Consider the following 20,238-nt stretch of genomic DNA (forward strand, 5'->3'; position numbering starts at 1 on the left):
TTCCAGTGTGTGTGGGTGTGCGTGTGAGTTTACACTCCTACAACTGTGTTAAGGTCAAATATGATATATTTCCCGAAATGTGGATAAAGGCTGCATACTTGTGAGCGCTGTGACTTACAGCCAGTTAATGTTGAAGTTGTTCTTTGAAAATGGTCTGTGAACCCCAGAATCTCTAGACATGCCTTAGACTTAGAGGCTAGAGGCGGAAACTGCGACATAAGTCGGCCCTCAGAAGTCACCATATGTGACACACGATGCGTGTTGGCCAATATTCAGTGCTTAGTCACAAGCTTACATTGCATTGTGAAGGAGTTGTAGGTCAGCTATCTTCAACTTGTAGCTTGTACAGTAGGTCGGCTATTTATGGCGAAGATTTAGATTTTATGTACGGAAAAAGGACCAAGTAGAGACCCTGGTCACTGAATACATAGGGTTAATTGATTGTTTAAAGAAAGATTCAAGGAACTTAAAAATAATAAAATGCTATTATGTATTCTATGGCATAGGCCTACACAGCAGCAGCCTTCATCAGGGCGTGACTATATTGCAGGTGATTGGTTCCAATTAAGGAGCAGGTGTGTAAACTGAAGAAACTAGTCTGCCACTAGGGGAACAAAATAGGCCTTCCCAAGTCAAGTAAACCTGGTGCATCGATGTTTTTACAGTTCTAGAAATGCCAGTTGTGACTTATTTCTTATAAACCTATTTCACCAACAGTCACCATCATACAGCGGAGCTGCAAGCACCTCCTCACACCCACATTTGGGTGTGTGGCAGGAAGGAACATGTTTTCTGTGTTTTCCTGTCGATTACAGAATATGCCACATCCTCAGACAGGTTGACCATGCACTCAGAGCTGTGAGGAGCCCTGCAGAGGTAAGATCTTTGCATGCAACCTTTTTGACTTTCACTTGGTTTCCTGAGTTGTTGACATGCAGGTCATAATAATGTACAGATTGCATTCAGGACTTTGTTGTTTATTTCTGTAACGCTGCTATTGGACTGCCAGTCTGCCACTATACTCTTAGTTACTTATTTTCTCTCTTTTCACTATACTCCAAGTTAATTTTCATAATTGAAAATGGATGCATCTTGTTTGTTTTTTGTCCTAAGACTTGGAGCATAGCTTCAGAGAATTGTTGCCACAGGGAAAAAATAAATCCCTATATTAGTCTGGTCATGCCAGGCTATTTTGACACAACTAAACACAATACTGTCTGGATTCTTATGTCACTCTACTATAAATCTAGTGACTTTAGTCTATCATTTCATGCATGGAGCAGACAATAGACTGAACTGATTTATTATATTAGGCTGTAGCTTATATCATATCTTTCATTATGCCGTGAATCAGGAATCCGTAGTAATTGTGTTTATGAATGTTCTATTATTTTTGAAGGCATGTGCTAATAGAGCAGTGAGAGGAATTTAAAAAAACATTCTACATTGAAATGACTTTTCCTCCCATGAAACTTCATAAAGCCATCATATAATTCCAAAAATGTATGGGTGCTATGACATCAACAAGGGAATCAGGATCATTTCACTTTTTTACCAGCTGTTGGAAGCAGGCTGGGCTATTTTAGTTGTGGCAACTTATCATTTCATTGGCTGCCATAGTCGCCTATCTTTCTGATTTGCGACCTCTCAACCAATGGGATAGTATTGCAGCCAGCAAGTTAGGCAACCAGACACTTTTAGCCTCTAGTCTAGCCCATCTCTCTGCCTATAGAGGGTATGCGTGAGACATCATCGTACCGGGAAGTTATGCGGGAACGCTCAGAGTGGCAAAAAAACTACTTTCTGGCCTTGCCAGCCCATTCATCCAAACAGAAAAGTCCTGTCTGATTGCATTAAACAATGTTAAACTCACCAACATTGCAGCTGTACGAAAAGCTTGAATTATCCTCTTTCTATCTGCAAAGTTTTTGTTTCATAAAGATCCACCATAGAAACGTTTTGAGCTAAGAAACGTCCTGCATTTGATTATATTTTTCTAAGTGTCAGAGTTTGGAAGTGCTTGTTTTCAATAACACAACATTTTGCTGCCTCCTGCATTATGTGACATTTAGAAACAGGTGGTACGCATTAAAGTAACCTCGTAGCCTCGGTCCCATCCCATGCTTACTTATCTGCAAAAAGAACCTTGCGGTAGACTATCCAGCATGTAACCTCGCCTCACCAGGCTTTCCACCACCTCGGAGGAAAGCCTGGTATCTGTTTCAAAAGTCCGTATGATCCGGTCGGGAGCTCTTCTACAAAGATTTAAGTTACAAGTTACTGTCGCGTGTTGCCACTCTCTTGTACTTGTATTATTTCCCACCACGGAGTACCCTTGCATCTCGGAAGACGGGCAGTGTCGGTAGGCCAATCAGAGGCAGGCATAGAAAGAAATCATGCATTTCCAACGAGCGCTTCCAAACTCCAACACTCCATGCTGCTCAATGTTTTGCCACTCAGTCTAGATGAGGGGGGCGTGTCCTGATGGGAAAATCATGCCTGTGCATACTCTCTATATAAGATAGCATTGCAGCCAGCAAGGTGCAACAACAACCCACTAGTCATTTCACTAAGGGATTCTTATGTCAACTTTCAAGTACAACACGCAAGCTAACCCAGGTAAAGTACTGCGAAGCAGACACATGTGTGTGTCTGAATATTTCTGCGTGTGCTGAAAATAGCTGATCGATCTACAAGCTCACAACGTGTTGCGGAGGCGAGTCAGGCGACATGTTCTGCCTTTGCAGATCAGCATGGCTCCTCGTTGTAAAGTGTGTGTGTGTGTGTGTGTGTGTGTGTGTGTGTGTGTGTGTGTGTGTGTGTGTGTGTGTGTGTGTGTGTGTCTGTGTCCAAATCGCGATGCACAGTTTTGTGTGTTTATAGAAGATGTTGATTCTAGTGAGGAAATGGGAAATATAAAGAGCTATATGAGACAGATTACATTAATTTGCTTTTGGACTGGTTTACTATGCTTTTAGCAGGACTTTTGGCTTTGTGTGTAGTGCTTTAATTTGTTTCCACACACACAAATACACAGATATTTACATTTCATAGCACAATTCTGCAGTTATAATAAGGCAGCTGGTAATTAATTGATAATTGATCAATTCTTGTTTTAACTACAGTCAATCTTCCACCATGACAACTGGTGTTTCGGTTTTGAATTTAGGCTATGGTTAAAGTGTTGGCTTAAATTGTGTCATGTTGCCAAACCATATCTGTGGGTCCATATAGCGTCGCTCTTCCTGGAACTGCTGGGTGGGAAATTACACATTGTCATTTCTCACGCTGGTCACACTGAATGTTTTGATTTCACATGTTAACCCAGGCATCCTTTACTGCTATAGCACTGGTGTGACTCGCTGTGTCACTTCTTGTATATCAGCTCATTATGATAAAATGATACTACCCACACACTACCTGAGTCGCAAAGGGGTGTGTGACATCAGTTTAGTTCTTAGTCACAGCATTAATACCTACAGTATGCATCTTATAATGCATGTAAATGGTTCCCAGATTGGGGGGGGGGGGGGGGGTGTGTGTCAGAGTTGTATACTGTTATACCCTCTGAGTTTTTCCCCTCTACACTAAATCTCTGTGCTGAAAATACCCGATTTGCAAGCTCACAAAACATTGCAATGCGAGTGTGTAGATCGGCTGTGAGCTATTTTCGCTGAATGTTGGAATCCCAGAATCTGGAAGATGGGGTTGAAGTGGTTATACAGTAGGTACAGTATGTTTGACTTGTGGCATGATGTCTGCTGGAAAGAAGAGAAACGAGACGAGGCCCAGTTCCCGCTGCGAGCCACAGACCTTCTCATAAGTGACACTGATTGTATTCAATGGCCGGCTGGTAACTCTGGATAATAGCAAGGACTGTATGTTATCTCCTAACAGGCTGACAACCAGCCATCCATTATAATCTCTCTCTCATGATATGTAGCCTACTGTACCAGTCGTCGTCGTCGTCCCCCCCCCCCGCACGCACGTGCGTGCATTTAAAACAAGTTGTCAAATTTTAAAGATCAGATTATCCATTTCAATGGCTCTTCATGATTTTATTTATTTTCAAATAAATAAATAAAATGGTCCTAGCTCAAAATACAAAAAGACACACCAGTCGTTTTTAATGGAATAATAATGGAAGGCCTGCACTATAGAGCAGGCCTGCCTGCTGAATCATCACAGCTGCATGTGGCGGACCCTCGACGCAAGGTGATCTCCCCATGTGGGCTGCCTTTGGTCAGGCCAAGCATGACTAAGAACCCTGAACAAAGCACTGTGTCGGTAGCATAGAGGATGTGTGCAGGGTGTGTGTGTGTGTGTGTGTGTGGTGGAGGGGAGGGGGGGAGGGGGGGGGGGGGGGCTTGTGCAAACCTTATAAGACTGCTCACCAAAGAGCAAGTCCTGCTCAATAGTCCATCAAACTGGTTGGGTGATCTCTCCACAGTGCAATGTGGCTGCATGCTTGCTCCAAAGGTCAGTGGATTATCTGCTGCAATGGGTCTATAGCTACCATACTGTGTTTACTGTGAGGGCAACACTGTCTGGCTCATTGTTTATCTGTCTGGTTGGCTGGCGTTTCTGACACTTCTTGCAGCAGTCAACCTTTTCAGTTGCTATTGAGAATAGGTTAGTGTTGACCAGACTGCCCTGCCTTTACCACAGCCTTTATGTTTGGGTTAGAGAGGTGATGCTGACTGACTGTCCGAGATCAGCAGCGCAGGGAGGACAGCGGTCTTCTGGGATGCCTCACAGACAACTATAGCTCTATGCCTCTGAAAGATAACCCAATTCTGTTGTTTTGTTTCACTTTGTTCTCAGGCTACAAAGCATGGATCCACACATCTAAAGACTGAGCACTGTCCTTTGATCATCCAGTCAGTCAGTCAGCATAAGAGGGAGGAACATCGAAACGGAGAGAGGTTGGACGACAATTAGTGGAAGATCAGAGAGAGAGAGAGAGCGTTAAGGATGGATCTGAGTCTCCTCCAGGCTGGTGAAAGAGAGAGTGTGCTGGAAGTTCTTCACAGAGACCGACTGTTGCGCACCGCTGAAGAGGAGAGGATACGGTGAGCAATTATTATTGACCAATACCCTGGCGTGAAGTGGTGTCTACTGTACTGTACTGTACTGTACTGTACTGTACTGTACTGTACTGTACTGTACTGTACTGTACTGTACTGTATAGGTATAGTGCCGCATGTGCAGCGATATCTAAGAATTTATCCACACTGATAATGCAACATGCGTGAACTGAAATTGTGTGCGTGCCGAGTGAGGCGTAGTAATAGTTCTACAATGCGTTATTCCCTCTTCCACCCTCATCCCAGGAGACTCCGATATGAGCTGATGGAGATCAGGAGGAAAGGAGCCAAGAGCTTCAGCAGACAGTACAGTGAGAGGACGTGCGCTCGCTGCCAGAGGCCGCTGGGGAGGCTGTGGAACTGTGGCGCGGTGTGTCGCGGCTGCAGCCACCGCATCTGCAGCAGGTGTCGCGTGGGCGCGTCCACCGTGGACTGGGAGTGCACCGTCTGCCACGCCTACAGGTAAGAGATATGTTTGGAGTACATGTACTTGAGTACAACTTTCAGGTATTTACTTGAGCACCTAAACCTAACCTCAGTAAATGCCTAAAAAAACTATACCTAAATCGAATCTTAACCCTAACCCTGACACCGGAGGGAAAATATTCTCTATGAGGCAATTCTCTGGGCAATATCGGTAGAAGGCGCAGCGGAGTAACTAAAAGTATTTTTTTCCCGGTGGGAAAAAAAAACCCTTTTGGCCAAAAAGTACAGTTTATACGTGTGGTGGAGGGCTCAGAGTGCGTCCACTAAGGAAAGTAGGCTTTCTAATGACACAACTCGCCTTTCTTTTGGTGAGTAGCAAAAACGTTCTTTTTATTTACGCTAAAGAGGAGAGGCTGGTCTGCATTCATGCGAGCGGCGGAAGTTGAGAGAGTAACATAGCTCTAAATGAAACGCATTAGAGCTATGGACCAGAGCTATCTTAACAACTAACATCAGTAAAACTATACCTAAATCTAATCTTAACCCTAACCCTAGGGTTAGGTTATAACCTCAGTAAAACTATACTTGCCCAGGAGCCAATCATCTCTATCCTAGAGCTGTGGTGGGATTCATAAATCATGCACGAGGGAGACTACTAGAGACTTGCTTTTATAGGAAGAAAATAACCATTTCTAATGCTGTAACTAGAGTAACATATTACTTTACAGATCTGCTGATTACATGGCCATGCAAACACTATTATTGCTGCATATTCTGTGTCTGTCTAATCGGCTATTTGTTTAGTTTTAACAAAACCACTGGTTTCTGACTGCCTCATGGTTGACATCATGCTTGTCTCTTCTAGAGAAGTTAAGATCAGGTCTGGACAGTGGTTTCTAGATGAACAAGCAAAGAAATTTCCAGCTGGCACAGGTTAGTAGTTTACTGTTGTGGCTGCATGTAACATTACATCTACCGGTACATAGATTGTTGAATAATGTATGATTCCCCTATATATTTTTTGTCTATTTGATTGTACTGTATGTACAGTAGGGGGTTATGTAGTGTACACTACTTTAATTGAATTATACATCATTACCAGTGGATAGCAAAGTCTTGAAGGCAGTGGAAGCTACCAAGTAGGCCTAATGGATTAATTTTATGCGGTCAATGCCTTATTGTATTCCACCACTTTTTGCCAAAATATCATTAAAACTAGGTGGATATGTTTAAACTGTTGAATCTGTCCCCAAATTGTTTTGAAATTGAAAACTAGGGGCTGTTGCCATTACCAAAAATGGATGCTGCCTTGGCATAGTTTTGGACCTAAATTTACTTGTTATAAAATCCCCTTATATATAAACCAAGTGCAATGTTTGCTGAGTCATCATATTTATATTGTTTACAGACAGACACGAGACTGTTGGAGAGACAATATTAAAGTCATACCGGAAGCCCAGGTAAGATCATCGAATAATGTTGAATAATTTAGTTTTTAGGACCACCATGGATTGTGGTCCCCAGGACTTTTTTGTTTTGTCCTTTTAGCCTAAATGCTTTTAATGTACCTGTGCTATTTACATTTTTGAATTATAAAGTATTCAATAATTAATCAAGCTATAACTAATAATGAATAAATTATATATACTGTATATCTTTCATTGGTTATTGGGGTTTGTAGTGGATTCAATCATAAAATGACCTATTTATAAATACATATTCTTTCCCTATTTTACAGCCAAAAGATATCTGTTGTTCCACCAACTCCTCCTTTTGACTGCACAACCTTCAGCAGATCTTGGGTAATTAGTAGTAGTAGTAGTAGTAAACTTTATTTATTAGTAGTAAACTTTATTAATTCATATTTTACTTGGACTCAATTCTACCATTTTGCCGGATTTATGCTTGGCGGAGTAGCACAGCTTAAACAGCCAATCCACAACCTTGTCTGTTTTCTGTGTGCATGCGACTCCGTCCTAAGACATACAGTAAACTGGGCTTTATTCAACAACAACTTGCGTGCTTTTACCTTAAACACCATGTCTTTATTTACAGGACTTAAAAAACTCAAAACCTTTTACCAAGTCTATGGAGGACCTGATGGTGTCATTCATCACTAGTCATATTAAAAGTAAGTGTGATAGATGAAGGACTGAGTACTTACTTGAATAGAAACTAGTCACTTCTTCCAGTTACAGTATACAGTCAATTAAGGGTTCATTTAACTCTAATATGTAACCAAATGGTCCCTCAAGGGTCCATTTGGTTACATATAAACACTATATGAGTTAAAGGGGCTGTAAGTCATATGTTTTTGTACGAAAAAAGGTGTTTTTGATAGTAATCCTTGGTATAGACTCTTAGTAACAGAGGTCTCCCTACATCTCCTGCTCTTTAGTAGTATAGGCCTACACAGAAAATACATTTCCAGGTCAGGATACCAATTTTATCCCACAACGGGTAAGTGCTAGTATGTTTAATTGACAAGAAGTCTACATACTGTACACAATTAGAGAATGCAGAAGAATTGTAATGTTCAATGTTTGCCTGTTATCTCTCCTATGGTACCACATCAATATAGCATGCAATTGTGGACAAAATCATATCCAACGAAATATTCAAAGTTTTGGGTCTGAGAGGTTAAATGTCATCTGGTGGTCCGTAGCTCAAATGCTGAATAAATAATTGACGGTGATATGAAAAGGGTTGAAATTAAACCACTGGGTGAAATGGACACTCAGGATCTTGCTAGGGTTGTAGGTTAATCTGATGGACAGATAGGAGTGAACGCATCACAGTGGAAGCACAGCGCTGCATTTCCTCTGGATGCTATCAGTCATAATATGCTCTCCCAGGTTCGATAAGCTCTCTCAGACGCGCAAAGGAAATGACGTTAACAGACTGATCATCATCAATGACAATCTGTGAGGAGTCATCAGCACACATCATGTTAGTTACCGACTGTACTTAGAACGTGTACGTTCTAAAAGCTCCAGTAAACTTCCCCCTTATAATTGTTTCAATCATTGCTCATCTTATTAGTGCATACAAATTGTCTCTGTCGGGTGGAAACATCATATAATGTCCAAAATCTTTACATTTCAGGATTTAAAAAAAATGTAATAAAAACAAATAATCAAAAGTAGCGGATCTCCAAGCTCTGGGATAAATTGTTCTTTATCGTTTCTAAATGCAGAGGTTTCCAAGTCCCAGAACGACGTGAGAGGAGACCTGGGTCTGCTGACGGTGGACGGCACCTGGAACTGTACCGGCCGTCAGAGCCGCTCAGACAGTGACCTCATCAAACCTATCAAAGTATGTACACACATCCCTGATACGTGATATTAAAGGAGTAGTTCACCCAAAGAATAACACATTTTCAATCAATTACACACCTCATGAAGCCTTTATTTTCCATTAAGCCAATCATTTGATGACCTTAACAAATGTATCAATGTACCATTTACAATTTAGGCATGTTGCAGTAAGCAAGGATGTGTAGTGTTGGATCAAACTTTGAAGACATGCTTTGTAGGCCAACATCAGTGTTTTATACTCTGTGTGGGAAGTAACCGGGAGCCAATTGACTGGAGGGAGCGGAGAAGCAGGGAGACATGTGAAATTTTGAGCCTGTTGAAGACCAAGGCTTTCTGGATCATTTGGAGATGTTCCCCCCAGAATATGGATGCTTGAGTTCAAGTGGTTAATCTAGAGTTTTCTACTAATCGAGGGTTCACATCTTTCCCTCTCTCTCTCTCGTCAGCTAACCAAAGTCCCCAGTCTCCCCAATCTGTTCAGGAGAAACAAGGACAGTGACCAGTCAGGCTCCTCTACCGGGATGGAAGATGAAGTTGAAATTTACTCCGGAGGGAAGAGAGTGAGTACATTCATTCTCTCATCTGATGAACACAGACACATGAAAGGAAACACGACCACCTGTGTACAAGCAGCATCCTGTGATTGATTCCAATGATGATAGAAAACACTATATCTACGCATACACATTTTTCCCTGTACCTCTTGGCTGAAAATAGACGATCTACTGTACAAGCTCACAATGCGTCTGTGTTGTGAGTGAGGCGTTGTGAGCTTGTAGATCTGCTATTTTCAGCTAATGTTCTCCCCAGAATAGGGATGCGAGGGTTCAAGTGGTTCATGTAAAAGAAATGAAGTCTCTATCACACAAACATTTGTCAGTGCAATGAACCGGCATGCTGGTAACGTGCCGGATTGTGTTTTATGTGTCTGTGTGTTAGGCTGTGCAACAGTGAGACCAGTGACGTTATAGCATGAACGCTATTTTCGTGCTCAGACACAGGGACAGACCCAGGGACCCAGGGGCAGTGACACAGCCACACACATAGCTGTCTATAGGAGTGGTTGGACCACTCAAAAATGCTGGTCTGTTGCAGACAGTCCCCATTTGTTGAGTCAGTTAATTGCTCCTTGAAAGTGAAAACCTAACAAGCAGATGTTGTTTTCAGAGATCAGTGGCTCAAGACTTTCAGGCTGTTAGTTCAAACCCTCCCACGATAAATGTGAGATCAGAGCCAGTTCCCAGAGGAACGATGGTGTAGAGATGTAGCTGGCAGCTGTGTTTAGCACTTGGCCAATGCTAAGATTGCAAGTTCAAGCCTCATTACTCTGACATTAACTACAGTACATTTAGAAAGCTAATGTCCTACACACGGAAACACTTCCCTCGCTTTCAGTTCCTCTGTACTTGAACTTAAAATGTATTTATAAAGCCAACTTCTCATGGAACGTTGGGGACAGCCTTCTATAGCATGGCTTTAATACCTAGTGTGTTCATCACTTGAATTAAAGGCTCAAGCGTGGTCATCAAAATAGTATATACTATGATGACATACACATACTGTATACATGTGTATTCTACCAAATATTAGTAGTGGAAGAGACGTTTACACAGCCTCTTTCACACTGTGATGGAACGGCATGCAGTGGCTCAGCATGCTGTTCAAGCTCCATCAAGGTCATCTGTTCAAACACCACTGGCTCAAAGCCATAGTGGTATTCTAGATGACCATTTGTTCAAAATCCCCACTCTCTCTATAGATAGTATACTGTACATATGCCATTTGTTGAATTTAAAACAATAGATGAGAAGCAGATGAGAAGCAGTGAGTTTTATTATAGTATATATAAAAATGGAGAGAACATTGTGAATCATTTCTGAATCGTAGATAATAAGAATTGTGATTCTTACATTAGTGTCAGTATCATTCAGTAGCACAGTATCATGTTAGTATCATCAGTATCATGGTCGGGTAGTGTGTGCAGGCTGGGTGGTGTGTGAAGATCCGGTTGAAGTATTCCTTCGGTACGGCGACTGCGGCGGCGGGCCCGGGAGAACAATAACGCGGCACGAGACAGTATCACGCTAAAGGTTCACAAAGTTTATTACACAAACAGGAACATCTATAGTGCTGGATCATAATGACGTGACAACAAGATATGAGACATAATAACGTGCCTACTCCAGCAAGGCTGACCTTGCTGCCGCTGAGATGTCTCTCGTAGCCTATCTATAAAGTATGCTACAGTTCAGGCAGTACACAATACATATCAAGTACACTGTATCTCAAGTTCAAGTACACAGACATGGGCAACTCATGATTATAACATAACCGTCAGTATCATGTCATATCATGTTTTTTATAATCAATTCTAGTACATGACAATAGAGACGTACAGTAGTGTGTTTTTGTTCTAGCAGATATTAAACCAGGAGATTATGTGAAGCAGTGTGTTTTAAAACAGGAGAGCTGTGAAGCATGGTGTCTGTGTGTTGTTGCTCTGCAGGGCAGCACCAGCAGCATCAGTACAGAATGTGGTCTGCACACAGAGACTCACCGTGTGACAGGAGACCTGCAGCTGCTGCTGCTCTACAACTCCAACAGCTCCTGTCTGGAGGTGACGGTGGGCGGCTGTAGGAACCTCTCCCATGGAGACGTCAAGAGGACGAAGTGTCACCCGTGAGTAGTGTTGTAGTACTTTGTCATTCGAATCAATGATGGACAAAACGACTAGGCCTACCTCCAAAGTTATAGTTTAGGTGGTTTTGACCGACAGTCTGACGATCCAATAGGAGGTTAACCTCTTGCACATAATAAGTCCTGGTAGGCAATACAAGTGTATTGTATGACTCAAATGTATCAAATGTCAAAATACATTGTCATCAAAAACAAATAATTCATACATTAGGTTGTCAAAAACGTACAATGCAATAATATAATGCTAAAAGGAAACGCCTCGAGGGCTTGTTTCCATTGTGGTCTCTAGCTGTGTATTCAATTCAGTGTAACTTCCTCAATCTCTGAATCATTGTGTAGATATGTCAAGATTTACTTGCTGCCAGATAAGGCTCAGAGTGGCAAGATGAAGACCAGCGTCAAGAGGAACACTACTGACCCGGTTTATAATGAAACATTACAGGTAAATGCATCAGCAAATATTGATTTGAGCCACGACATGATACTCAACAGCAGGAATGTCTCATGTCGGTCTTTTATCGCTGAGCCGTGACTTCATTGCCCATCAGCTCTCCATTTCATTTCCCCATGTGGCTTTCAACAGTATCATATAGAGCGCCCCCTGCTGCATGAGAGGACCCTGCAGGCCTCTGTGTGGCACTCAGGCACTCTGAAAAGGAAGGTGCTTCTGGGACGAGTCCTGATCTCGCTGGAGCACTGGAGGTCGGAGGAAGCGGCTCCACAGGGTTCCATGTGGTACCCGCTGTGTCCAGAGGTATAGCTTCGTGTGAACACTGTGAGCACTGCTCTTATGCTCTCATCTCATGCCATGTGAACACTGTTCTAATCTATAGAGAGCAGTGTACTCAATGTTTTACTTGAGAAAAAGTATCAATACTGCAATATAGAAACACACTGTTACAATTAAAAATACAGAATTCAAAATGTACTTTGGTATGATTTTTTGGTATGATGTTGTTACTTGGGTATATGGCCCAAATGAGTTGGGCTCGCCCTCTAGTGGTCTGCATGCACTGACTCCACTACTAGATAGTTATAGGTTTGGTTGAAACCCTGAATAATTGATAGACGAGATTTGTCAATGGATTCTGATTCTGTTGGGTGTAGTGCTGCACAAATACTCGAGATTCACATTTGAGCAAGAATGGTGCAGCACTAGTTTGGTGTGCTCGACTATATAACATACTAAAAATGTAGGAAAATGTGACATTATAATTCCGTATTCTGTATTACTTCTATTACTATTTCCATCTTTCCCTTCTTTCTAGGCCTACTTCTAATCTCAGAAGTAAATTACGAAATGACAAAAACGATGGGTTATAGCCCATGTTTTTTGAAATTTTGAAAAAAAAAGTTAGCCTCTTTTCTCATCATTTTGGACCGTAGGCTATAGCCCATATCCTACGGCATACTATAGCGCGCAGTTTTTCATCATTTTTGAAGATTTGAAAAAATTTACGAAATGACAAAAACGATGGGTTATAGCCCATGTTTTTTGAAATTTTGAAAAAAAAAGTTAGCCTCGTTTCTCATCATTTTGGACCGTGGGCTATAGCCCATATCGTACGGCATACTATAACGCGCAGTTTTTCATCATTTTTGAAGATTTGAAAAAAATGGCGAAATGACAAAAACGATGGGTTATAGCCCATGTTTTTTGAAATTTTGAAAAAAAAAGTTAGCCTCGTTTCTCATCATTTTGGACCGTGGGCTATAGCCCATATCGTACGGCATACTATAGCGCGCAGTTTTTCATCATTTTTGAAGATTTGAAAAAAATTACGAAATGACAAAAACGATGGGTTATAGCCCATGTTTTTTGAAAATTTGAAAAAAAAAGTTAGCCTCGTTTCTCATCATTTTGGACCGTGGGCTATAGCCCATATCGTACGGCATACTATAGCGCGCAGTTTTTCATCATTTTTGAAGATTTTAAAAAAATTACGAAATGACAAAAACGATGGGTTACAGCCCATGTTTTTTGAAATTTTGAAAAAAAAAGTTAGCCTTGTTTCTCATCATTTTGGACCGTGGGCTATAGCCCATATCATACGGCATACTATAGCGCGCAGTTTTTCATCATTTTTGAAGATTTGAAAAAAATTACGAAATGACAAAAACGATGGGTTATAGCCCATGTTTTTTGAAATTTTGAAAAAAAAAGTTAGCCTTGTTTCTCATCATTTTGGACCGTGGGCTATAGCCCATATCGTACGGCATACTATAACGCGCAGTTTTTCATCATTTTTGAAGATTTGAAAAAAATGGCGAAATGACAAAAATGATGGGTTATAGCCCATGTTTTTTGAAATTTTGAAAAAAAAAGTTAGCCTTGTTTCTCATCATTTTGGACCGTGGGCTATAGCCCATATCGTACGGCATACTATAGCGCGCAGTTTTTCATCATTTTTGAAGATTTTAAAAAAATGGCGAAATGACAAAAACGATGGGTTATAGCCCATGTTTTTTGAAATTTTGAAAAAAAAAGTTAGCCTCGTTTCTCATCATTTTGGACCGTGGGCTATAGCCCATATCGTACGGCATACTATAGCGCGCAGTTTTTCATCATTTTTGAAGATTTGAAAAAAATTACGAAATGACAAAAATGATGGGTTAAGTTCAAGTAGTTTTACAATTTGCCTTTTCAGATTTTGATTATTAGTATACATGAACTCTTATATGATGATGTGTCAGTACAGTATGGGTTACCTGGCACAACACATTAATGCATCACCAATTACAATACAATAGGTTATGAGATCTGCATATTGGGTAGTTGTATAGTGGTACTGCAATTATATTTGTATGCCAATAGTTGTTTACTTGTACTCGAATCAGTCGAATAACATTTTTAATGCAGGACTTTTACTTCAATGTGTTAAATGGGATACTTTACCATTGCTGGTGTTCCTGTGTCTGTCAGCAGCCTGAATGTCCAGAAGATGGAGCTGTAGAGCACAACAGAGGAGAAATGCTGCTCAGGATCAAGTACAGTATCTTGGGACAGACCACCTCTGTCTCTCGAAGCCATGGTTAGTAGACCTACCACTGATAATGATAATAACAAAATTTGATTTCAAAAATACATCATCTCACTAGTCCTTGTACAAAGAACATTAGAGTGATATAATCAGATAAAAGCATCCATCAAAAACAATATTTTATAAGAAGACGGACAAATATGTTCAAAGTAGGTCAACTTGGCATTGTTATTTGATCACATCACCAGACGTCATAAGAACTCTTTGTCTGTGTAAAATAGAACAATAACGTTGTCTTACTGTTTACAGGGGTTGACACTGGGCCTCGTGATGGCGGTACACTGACGGTCCTTATCAAAGGAGCCAAACACCTTCCCTTTAAAGCAAACACTAGACAGGGCATCTACGTGAAAGGGTGTGTGTGTGTGTGTGTGTGTGTGTGTGTGTGTGTTTCTAGTGAGTATTTAACAACTTTCAACCTTATATACTTGCCAAAATACCCGGCCTACAGGTCAAGCTGATGATACTGATATGACACTGACATGATGACCATGATACTGACCATGATACTATTACTAACCATGATATTGACCATGATACTTATATGACACTGACCATGATACTAACCATGACATGATATTGACCATGATACTTATATGACAATGACCATGATACTAACCATGACATGATGACCATGATATTGACCATGATACTTATATGACACTGACCATGATACTTATATGACACTGACCATGATACTAACCATGACATGATGACCATGATATTGACCATGATACTTATATGACACTGACCATGATACTTATATGACACTGACCATGATACTAACCATGATATGATGACCATGATATTGACCATGATACTTATATGACACTGACCATGATACTAACCATGACATGATGACCATGGTATTGACCATGATACTTATATGACACTGACCATGATACTTATATGATACTAACCATGACATGATGACCATGATATTGACCATGATACTTATATGACAATGACCATGATACTAACCATGACATGATGACCATGATATTGACCATGATACTTATATGACACTGACCATGATACTTATATGACACTGACCATGATACTAACCATGACATGATATATATATGAACCTTTATTGAGAAAGGATATCCCCTTGAGATGCATCATCTCGTTTTCGAGGGGGTCCAGCAACATACAGTAAATACAAGACAATACAACAAGTACAATCATACATACATAATCGAGGACAAAACAAACAACAAAGCTCTCCTAAAACTAGCTGCTCCCATCCCACCTATTCACCCACAACATGGTATCAATAAGTCAAAATAATATAGTATACAAGATGATGAACATACATCGGAAGAACATCAGGCCGAGCATCATGACAGACGTGAGAATGCATTAACAACATCATAACAGAGTACAAACATGCACTTGAAAATAGTAAATAGTAAATAGTAAATAGTAAATAGTGAGTAGAACATTTGCCACATGATGTAAGGAGAGAGAGAACAATCCGAACAAATAGGAGGCATTTAGAAGCAGGAGCATGGTATTTGGAGATGGGTAAAGATAGACACTTTAAAAATATTGAAGGAGTTAATGGATCTGAGGGAACTGGGGAGATTGTTCCAGTCGACAGGAGCTTTAAATTTAAAAGCACGCCGACCAACTACTTTTCTGATGTTGGTGGGGACTGTAAGGTAAAGATGGTCAGTGTGCCTCAGGTTGTAAGGTGAGCTGAAGGGACGTAGATATTGTTTTAAGTATTCCGGGTAATTGAAGTGTATGCATTTGAAGATAAATAGAAGCCAGTGAGAGTGTCTTCGAGCTTTTGGTGTTAGCCAGTTGAGGGACTCGTACAGGGTACAGTGGTGGGTCATATAGGGACACCTCAGTATAAATCTACAGAGATTGTTGTATGTTACGTTGAGGGGATAGAGGTGTGTATCGGAGGTATTTTGGTAAACAATGTCAGCATAGTCTAAGATAGGGAGAATTAGTTGAGAGATGATTCTTTTCCTGACCTGAAGGGTGAAACAGTTAATTGATCGATATAGAATTTTCAGGCTGAAATTAACTTTCTGGATAACAGAGGTGATGTGAGGCTCGAATGTCAGTTGAGGGTCGAGCCAAAGGCCGAGATATTTAAATTTGTCAACCATTTCGAGCTGTGTGCCGTCAGCAAATGTAATTGCTAGAGGCAAAGAAGTTGGTCTTGTGGAAAAGACCATGCTAACAGATTTCTTTTTGTTTAATATCAGCTTGTTAAGATGGAACCATCTTTGAACTGCATCAAAGTCAGCCTGTAATGTACACTGGATTTGGGCAATGTCGGAATTTGATGCGTGGATGACTGTGTCATCGGCATATAATTGAATTTGGCAATCAGAACAGATTGTGGGTAGGTCATTAATAAAAATGGAGAAAAGCAGAGGCCCCAGGGAAGAACCCTGGGGTTCTTCCCTGGGGCCTCTGCTTTTCTGATGATGACCATGATATTGACCATGATACTTATATGACACTGACCATGATACTTATATGACACTGACCATGATACCAACCATGACATGATGACCATGATATATTGACCATGATACTTATATGACACTGACCATGATACTTATATGACACTGACCATGATACTTATATGACACTGACCATGATACTAACCATGACATGATGACCATGATATTGACCATGATACTTATATGACACTGACCATATCCATGATACTTACCATGACACTGACCAGGAGGAAAATACTCTTTGTGGCTGTGCCCTGTTGAAGACTATATGCTATATAAAATGCATTTGATTTGACTTTTTGTTTTGTGTTTAGGTGTCTGACTCTCTCAGGGGGCAGAGAGGTGGTGCAGAAGACCCCTACTCTGAAAGGGAAGGCCGTTTCTGACTGGTCCCAACAGCTAGTGTTTGACAGCGTCTGTGGTGCAGAGCTCCTGGACTGCTCTCTAGCTCTGGACCTGTGGGGCCACGCCTCTTCCTCCTCTGGCCACTCGGACCACCAGTGCCTGGGAGGGGTCCATATGGCCACGGGTAAGACCGGCTACTTCCCTTTCCTCTGCTTATGTAATGGTTTGCGTTTGACACTTGGAATTAGGAATATAACTTCCTTGCTTACAGTCAACATATCTTGTTTCCTTGGAAGTGTGGCTCCCTCAGACCTGCCGGCAAATCCAATTATGGTCAGAAGATGAGTGGTCCATAACACCCTGATGATCACAGGGTGAATTTCACAGAACCCTGGGTGTGGACCCAGGGCTGGACTGGATGCTAAGGGCTGGGGCGGTATGGGATTTTTGTTACCACGATAATCGTCCTCCCCTTAGAGCCTGGGCAGAGGTCTTTTTGTGGCGGTTCTGTATAACCGTGGGTCTGACCGACTCGAAACCTGGCACGTACACCCCTGCGGTGGTGTGGAACGAGTGTGTCGAATATGAAGTCGGTGGGGCGAACGGTTCTCGAGTGGAGTGGATTTGAGTGGATTCGAGTGGATTACAGCACACACACACACACACACACAGAAACTTGGTGCATTTATAGTTACAGTAGATGTTAAATCTTTAATTTAAAGGGTTAAATTGTGATTCAAACAAACAAACAAACAAACAAACAAACAAATATCACTGAGACAGTCTGCATTCCCCAAAAAGGATATACACGTGTTGAATTCAGTCAGCCGAGAGGCAGGGATAAAATATATAAAAATGTATGACCAGAAGGGGTGAGTGTGTGTGTATCAAAAGAAGAGTCCTGGATTGCTCCCATTACACTGGGCCACGCCCATCACAGTAAGTTAGGGGCACTCATCATTCGCTCAGTGCATTCCCCCTCTTTCACAATAAAGCCTCTCTTGTCTTGCTTGTCTTAAGTAGCGTGTGAAAGATGCTCAGTCTCCGGTTTCACTGCCATTATGAGAAAGAAAATCACACGTGTGAACTGAGTGGTGCAATTCCACCCCCTCCCCCCCCCCCCCCCCCCCCCCCCCCCTCTCTCTCTCTCTCTCTCTCATTAGCAGGCAGCAGACACAGCACTACTCCTCTCTCTGTTTCTGGCGCCCCCTACTGGTATTAATAAGTCACATACTCATGCTCACTGATACAGGTACACAGGTACACGGACATTGCTGGTTGTAGGAGTGGTTGCACCACTCAAAAATGTTTGAGGAAAGGAGAGGTGATGTCAGTCAAACTGGCATTATCTGTCAACCCCTCTGCTCTCCCACGCTGTAGTTCACCAGGAGCCCAAATGGACCCTTATACGGCTGTAACTCTGAGAGTGTACGAGAGGGACCATTTGGTTTCACTTGTACACTCTCAGAGTTCGATAACACTGACACTCCGGTCCCAGTGATACAAATCTGTATCAAATGGGGGTCCGTGGAGTAATGCATATTACTCTTTGAAATTCAAAAGATTGACGATCAACACTCTTCTCTACTCCACACAGCTGGTTCACCATGGCATACAGTGCTGCATCTGCCAAACAAGTGGCATGACCTCAGTCTGCCAATCCATGCCAATGTCAACACCAGCTAGGCTGCTCTGATGGCACCTGCCCTGAACAGATGAGATCTGGACAACACACAGGACTCGGCACTTTACCACGCTCTGTTTACACTGGCTGACAGGCTATTGCTCAACCTACAGCCCAGCTTTTCGCTATTTATAGTTCTAATTTAAATAATTTAAATTTTGCCAGATTTATGTCATCAAGTTGTAATCTTTATTTAAGTATGTATCAATTTATCGTCGATATTTTTCTCTTGCGTGTGTATTATTGCGTGATTCTCGACCTGATCTTGCTGACCACTCGTGCAGTCTTTTTGTGCATGCTGCCAGTAAGGCAAGGTCACTCCCAGAATAGTTTTTCAATCCGTCAACAACTATAATATTTGTGTGTGAATGCATTACTGCAGACCTAAAAGTTACACTCTTCTTTGACATTTTTGTATGATATACTTGTGTAGGCCTACAGTAGTTTAACTTTGTTTTACGATGTGGTAGTGACAGTTTTGTATACAGCACAGTGTTTCTTGATTTTGAAGACAGTACAGTAGGCCTATGACTATTTGGGGGGCAATTATATGGTAAGACTGATGTATTTGCATACCGGTATCCTGTTGGGATAATTATTGTCTCTGTAATTATTTTATTTATTTTCTATTATTAAACGGTATTATGTTTGGTGTGTGATTTGTTTATTAATGTCCAGTCGTAGACGTACTCAGATATTCTTTTTTTTTTTTTACTTTACAAAGCTGTATTATGTAACTTTTGTTTTAAATGAAACCGTCTTCCAGTGACATCATCATTAGGCAGATCTTTTTTTAAACAAGATTATTTTGCAATTTCTTTTAGATTTTCATTATCGTGAGAACGATAGCTTCCATTTTCGCATTGCAACTTTTCAGGACTAGAAATCCTGCCGTTTCTATTAGGTTGTATTCCCCATCGATGTCACTGGAAGACGGTTTCTGAACTGCATACAGCCCTCCTATGAGACACAGACAGAGTAGAAAAACATTGTGCCATCTTTTCATTATTATTAGTGAGGACCTATTATATGAAGATAGGTTGAAAAGTGGTGAAGTGGTCCTTTAAAGGACAACTTTAGTTTTTTTTTCAACCAAGGTTCATGTTTTAGGTTATTAGAGAAAGTAAAATGTTTTTTTTTCATTTGCTGCTT

General features: G+C 41.2%; 1 protein-coding gene across 2 annotated transcripts; it reads left to right on the plus strand.

Moving 5' to 3' along the window:
• Positions 1-863: 863 nt before the first annotated feature.
• sytl3 (synaptotagmin-like 3) lies at positions 864-19,735 on the plus strand. 2 transcript variants are annotated; one of them, XM_080790612.1, is made up of 16 exons: positions 864-876; positions 4,834-5,072; positions 5,334-5,549; positions 6,379-6,446; positions 6,922-6,973; positions 7,252-7,315; positions 7,569-7,644; positions 8,710-8,828; positions 9,277-9,390; positions 11,337-11,509; positions 11,867-11,969; positions 12,111-12,281; positions 14,451-14,559; positions 14,818-14,923; positions 17,372-17,586; positions 19,000-19,735. In XM_080790612.1, exons 2-16 carry the CDS (start codon positions 4,975-4,977, stop codon positions 19,086-19,088), a joined length of 1,773 nt encoding a protein of 590 aa, XP_080646738.1. In that variant the 5' UTR covers positions 864-876; positions 4,834-4,974; the 3' UTR covers positions 19,089-19,735. The 2 variants fall into 2 exon arrangements, with proteins under 2 accessions (XP_080646738.1, XP_080646739.1); XM_080790613.1 differs by having other exon boundaries at positions 14,454-14,559.
• Positions 19,736-20,238: the final 503 nt, after the last annotated feature.

The sequence above is a fragment of the Protomyctophum bolini genome, assembly GCF_963924005.1.
Source record: "Protomyctophum bolini genome assembly, chromosome: 19".
In the NCBI taxonomy this organism is placed as follows: domain Eukaryota; kingdom Metazoa; phylum Chordata; class Actinopteri; order Myctophiformes; family Myctophidae; genus Protomyctophum; species Protomyctophum bolini.